General features: G+C 38.6%; 1 protein-coding gene across 1 annotated transcript in view; it reads left to right on the top strand.

Annotated features, from left to right (window-relative positions):
• LOC119418867 (UDP-glucose:glycoprotein glucosyltransferase 2) overlaps positions 1–4,978 on the top strand; it is a 7,173-nt gene extending 2,195 nt beyond the window's left edge. The window contains exons 2-11 of the mRNA XM_037686160.1: positions 220–319; positions 783–843; positions 1,098–1,189; positions 1,333–1,483; positions 2,198–2,317; positions 3,627–3,712; positions 3,843–3,978; positions 4,239–4,370; positions 4,492–4,656; positions 4,973–4,978. Of these exons, the coding sequence (XP_037542088.1) occupies positions 220–319; positions 783–843; positions 1,098–1,189; positions 1,333–1,483; positions 2,198–2,317; positions 3,627–3,712; positions 3,843–3,978; positions 4,239–4,370; positions 4,492–4,656; positions 4,973–4,978 (1,049 nt within the window). The remainder of the gene's footprint in view (positions 1–219; positions 320–782; positions 844–1,097; positions 1,190–1,332; positions 1,484–2,197; positions 2,318–3,626; positions 3,713–3,842; positions 3,979–4,238; positions 4,371–4,491; positions 4,657–4,972) is intronic.
• Positions 4,979–5,708: the final 730 nt, after the last annotated feature.

The raw sequence follows: 5,708 nt of genomic DNA, 5'->3' as shown, positions 1-5,708 counted from the left end.
ACTATTTACTACTTGTACTACTACTCCTACTTCACGGTTTTTCACTTATCGCGGGTCTTTGGGGGTATGGATCCCCCGTGATAAACGAGGGACTACTGTACTACACGTCACAGAAATGAACAACTGGAACAAACAAAAAAATTGTACTTTTTTTTTTTTTTTCTTCTGAACAGTCACGTGCATTTGTTGGATTTAAATTTTGTTCTGGGATCTTCACAGATCTAAGTTTTCAGGCTGCTGCCAGAATCATGTCTGTGCCGAAGTTTGATGCTTTAAAAGTCATGCGAGACCTCAGTCAGAACTTTCCCAGTAAAGCAAGGTAAGAATTTATTTTTTAATCTAGCTCACTATTATATATAATCCAACTTCAAAATCCATATCACATCCATATCACCTCTGTTGCAGAAGGTGAATCTAAGCACGATGGCTGCTTGTTAAACTGCACATGAAATATTACACAAATAAACCCTTTTTATTTGAACATTATTACTTGCTCTCCCTCCCTGGTCGACCTTACACTTCTGTAAGATATAGATAGAAATATGCATTCATCTGTTGTGCAGAGAACTAATGAGCTTTTTTTGAAGTTTGCATATTTTAACGGGCAGATTTTAATAACTTTAAAAAGTGCTGAGTAGGAGGTGGGTGTTTACAGCAAATTGACTGCAAACCCGCCATCTTGAAGGCCCACAGGTTTTTGAAGATTAAAACGGGCATTTTACAGCAGACTGGGGATGTGGTTAAAGCTGATGGTGACTGTACATGTTTTACTGTTCCCACAGATCACTGACAAGAGTGGCTGTAAAGAAGGAAATGAGAAAAGAAATTGAGGAGAACCAAAAGGTGTGATATCATGATCTGTCTTCCTGCAGCATTGCGCGTGCTGGTATCTTTGAAAACATCTGCGCAAGTTTTCATTTTAGAGAAAATACTTTTATATGATTACTTGTAGTTGTTTTTTTGTAGATTTTGTCCACGTTTTGTCCCTTCTATAGTAGTCTCTTTTCACGTTGTTTTCTCAAAGATGCAGGCATCAGTGGTAAACACTCGTTGAAAGGCTTTGACATTTGATTGATGTGTTGGGCTTGTTTTTCCAGCATCTCGGTGAGACAGTCGGTGTTCACCCGGGGGACGGAGAGCTATTTATCAATGGATTGCACATTGATCTAGACATTCACAACCCTTTCAGGTAATAACCCACAGAAGGACGCAGCGTATCTCCACATCAGCTCCGTCATCTTGGTGCAAAAAGATTAGAGCGCGCACACTACAAATGCAAATGCTACACAGTTATTGTCTTTGTAAAATAACCATCAGTTTTTGCTTTCACAGCCTTTTGGAGATCCTCAGAACAGAAGCCAGGGTCTTGGAGGGGCTTCAAAACTTAGGCATCAAAGGAGAACATCAGGGCAAATTGCTGAGGTTACCAGTGAACAGCGTAGATGACAACTACGCCTTAGACATTAGACATCCAGCTATAATGGTGAGCCCAGACCAACACAATTATTATGCTGTATAATAATAATTATTTTATTTCTCTTGTTAGATCAACTCTACATATGTTCATTTCACTGTGGACTTAGACTGGTTTGGGAATTAAACTATGAAACTTCTGTGACTTTCTCTACACTACCCAAAACTTTCTTTTTTTTAACTAGCAAAGAAACAAAAGTATATAAACGTTAAAAGTAGAGAGTATCAAGTGTGTCCACATTTAACCTGAATGTGTTCGTTTTATCTTGCTTGTGTTTCTGAAACTTAGAGTCTCACACGACATGGTGACACTCTCCAAGTGATACAAAAACGTTGACTGTATAGGCCTGCGGGTTGCAGACGAGCGGATCAGTTAATGCCAGATTGGCCTGCTGTGCTAGAAAGGTTTACATTTAATATATAAAGAGTTCCTCTGATAAAATAACATTTAAAAGAAATTCATTGACCCCTGTCCTTTGTTAAAAAAAGCCTCAACAGTTATTAGTAGAACTAACGTCATGTTGGAGTCCTTGACGAGTACTCACTGAATCATCAGTGTTGTTCCTGTTGAAACATTAAGTACATCCAGTAACACCAGTAATTTATTCTCAACATCTCTGACTTAATTGTTGATGTGTTTGCTCTGCTGAAAGCTACAGATGCAGACTGGAAGAAAACCTCATAAGATTTTTTCCTTTTTTATTTTTTGCACTGTTTGTCTCAGTGGATGAATGACATTGAAAATGACCCGATGTACCGGAGCTGGCCAGCAAGCATGCAGGAGCTTCTCAGAGCCACCTTTCCTGGAGTCATCCGGCAGATCAGACGCAATTTCTTCAACCTGGTGAGAAAAAATATTGAAACTAGGAAATGTTTTCAATGTAACTTAACCGATCCAGAATCAACAGGGTTTATTTTAGTCAAATCTGCAGTGTTTTATCGTGCAGCTTTTCATGTCATGTCACAGTTAAACAGAGAACTCCACCAGAAATGTTTTAAACTGATTTAAAACAGTCTATGACCCAATTGTCCATTAAACACTTTATTTAAGTTCATAACAGCTGTCAAAACGTGATTTTTTTATGTTACCGATTTACCATTTTTTATACATATGCTTGATTTTTTTGTTTTTTTTCATTCAACCTTTATTTATACAGGTTAGTCTTATAGAGCCTCAAGGACTCATTTGCAAGAGAGACCTGTATCATTTATGATTAAAAACAGCCACTAAATATCCACCACTCACTATCAGAAGTCTACAGTATTCACTAGTACACTTTGGACAGTTTGAGCGTGCAGCATCTGTTGAGGAAGTAAAATAATCCCTGTATGTAAACAGAGACGCAGGTCTGAAGTGATAAAGTTCTTTCTTCATCTGAACAGGAACAGCATTGAATCGCTGTAAGAATAATTCAGTTCAATTCAGTTTATTTCTATAGCACCAAGTCGCAACAGAAGTCATCTCAGGGCACTGAACAGAAACATTCATATACATAAAAAGTAAGTTACCGTAATAACATTATTTATCTGAGAAGCAGACTGAATAAGTATCGACAGGAGTAGTGTAACTTAGGGGGGAGGAAATTGAGTGGTGGGGAGCGCTAAAGCAAAAGTTGGGACTAAATATTCAAATGAGCTGTGTTGAGATAATTCAATCTTTAAAAGGAAAATTTCAGAAACTGCTGAATTTAGTTGTAAATAAAGGCGAGGAATACTGTTTTCTAAAGCAATTTTTACAAAAGCTTTTAAGATTTGGAGTTAAATTACCCCCAAACAATCGTTTAATGATGTAGAAAATGTAGAAGCATCCGCCCATCCATTATCTTTACCCGCTTCTTCCTTTTCGGGTCACTGGTGCCCATGTCCAGCAGTCACTGTGAGAGGGGCGGGGTACACTCTGGACAAGTCTCCAGTCCATTCACTCTCTCACTCACACCTAGGGACAATTTAGAGTTACCGATCAACCTAACATGCATGTTTTTGGTCTGTGGGAGGAAATCGGAGTACCTGGAGAAAACCCACGCATGCACGGAGAGAACATGCAAACTCCGCCCAGAAAGGCCCCCAGCCAAATCAAAAACAGAGAAAAATCACACATTTTTTTATTTTGTGAATCAAGTTTAGCTTCTTCATAATCATTCCTTTGCTCTTAGGTGCTGTGTCTAGATCCACTGCAGGAAGAAACTGTGGAGCTGGTGAAGCTAGCAGAACTTTTCTACAGGCATAAAATCCCCTTGAGGTTGGTGTTGTCATTTCTCACACTTCCACAGATGTTTATGCGGTCCACCCTTGGCATTTATAATCCTTACAAGGTAGTGATTCTCATTTTACCTGCAAATTGAATACTTGTTTTGCCCCTGCTCCTATAGAATTGGATTTGTGTTTGTTGTCAACACCAAAGATGAGATTGATGGCCTCTCAGATGCTGGAGTTGGATTTTACAGACTGCTGAATTACATTGCAGACGAGTATGATTTATCCCAGGCTGTGATGTCTATAGTCTCTGTAAGTACATCACACATATAAATCTATTGTTTTAGCAAGTGTTTCTTGCCAGCTCATATCTCTTTGTGTCTCAGAAGTCCATTAATTTATTGTACTTGCCTGATGTTATCATACACTTTAAAGCATTTTTTGACAATATGTGTAAATGAGATTTTACCATAGCCATTAGCTTTTTCAAAATAGAGACAGACATTATTGACATTGGCAGTGATCTGAAGACAGTGATGCTCCGGCCTGAAGTGATGTCTCATTCCTTGCAGCTGTACAGTAAATTAGATGTGGGGGAGATGCTGTCTGCTGGTACAATCACTGCTTACTTAAAGAAAAAATACCCAAAAGCCAATGCTGAGAGGATTTTAGGAGTCAACTCTGAGTATGATTATAAAAGAAAGGTAAGATAAAACTTTAAATTGTTCATTTACAATTATTGAATAAAAGTAATCGTAAATACTTAATCAGTAGTAATAAATACTTACAGCGAGACATTTGCTCAATAATTTTTTGTGCCCTCAGGACGGTTCCTCCTTCTACAAAAAGAGTGGCCTGGGTGCCCTGCCTCTGGCTTTATTTAATGGAGTTCCTCTAAACCCAGACGAGATGGACCCAGAGGATTTGGAAACCATAATCCTGCAGCGCATAATGGACACTACCACTGCCTTTCAGAGAGCTGCCTTCATGGTAAAATTAGCTTCTTCTCTTCCTCCTGTGAAATGTGTTAGATTGAAAATTATAACCTTTAAGGAGCTAATAAATAAACATAAAGCTGTGTTAAGGTTGGTTTGTTTATTCTTGTACTGTTAATTTTAGGAAAACTAAAAATGGTTAAAATCTCTTATCGAATGCATCATTGTAATAGATTAAATTTTATAAAGAGATTTCATTAAAACACTTTCATTATTGTTAAAGTTCAAGTTCACTGCAAGTTGAAATTAAATGTTTTCTCTAAGCTGTACATGTTGCTCCATTTGTGGATTTTTTTATGTTTGTGGTTCAGACATGAGCCAGATATCCATCAAACTTGCCAGTGACGTACCTTTCAAACCTTTTGGTCCTTGACTTTACAGGGTCAGCTAACCGACAGCTCAGACGTGGTGGATTATCTAATGGAGCAAGCTAACGTGGTTCCCAGGATGAACCCACTTGTTTTAAGCACTGACAGAAAGTACCTTGACTTCACTGGCACCCCAGGTAGTCTTTGCTTTTCATTTTACACAGTTTAGTTTTGATTCACTGCATGAAAATTTGTCATGTCATTCTTATTTCCTTTGTTTGCAGTTGTGGATGACTGGGAGGACACAAGTATGTTTTCATTCTTGGATGCAAGAGACAGAACAGCCGTGATTGCTAAGAGAATAAAGTATTTCACAAATAGTGGTAGGTAGCTGCATCATTTTCCCCTTCCTTTCATCTGTTTATGTCTTTTTCACACAAGCAATAACCTGCGACTGTGAAAGCTGTTCATACAGGACAACTAGTTTTCATCTGAAGTTCAGAACCTGCTGCACTTGGACTGGGAAATTTTGTACTGATGTAGCGTTTGCAGCAGTAATGGAAGACGCTGCACATTCTGTCATGGCAAGGACGACTGAACTATGAGAGCGCAGGTATCTGGCTAGGATGCCTCTTTTGGGCTTGTGTGAATAGAAGGAAATTCTCAGAGGAGATCCAGGACTTGCTGGAAAGATTATGTTGCTCATCAGGTTTTGGAACACCAGGTAGGGCTGGAGAAA

This window comes from Nematolebias whitei, chromosome 13 (genome assembly GCF_014905685.2).
Source record: "Nematolebias whitei isolate Nwh7 chromosome 13, NemWhi1, whole genome shotgun sequence".
In the NCBI taxonomy this organism is placed as follows: domain Eukaryota; kingdom Metazoa; phylum Chordata; class Actinopteri; order Cyprinodontiformes; family Rivulidae; genus Nematolebias; species Nematolebias whitei.
Note: the sequence above shows the minus strand (reverse complement) of the source record. Positions and strands in the feature narration are given on the sequence as shown.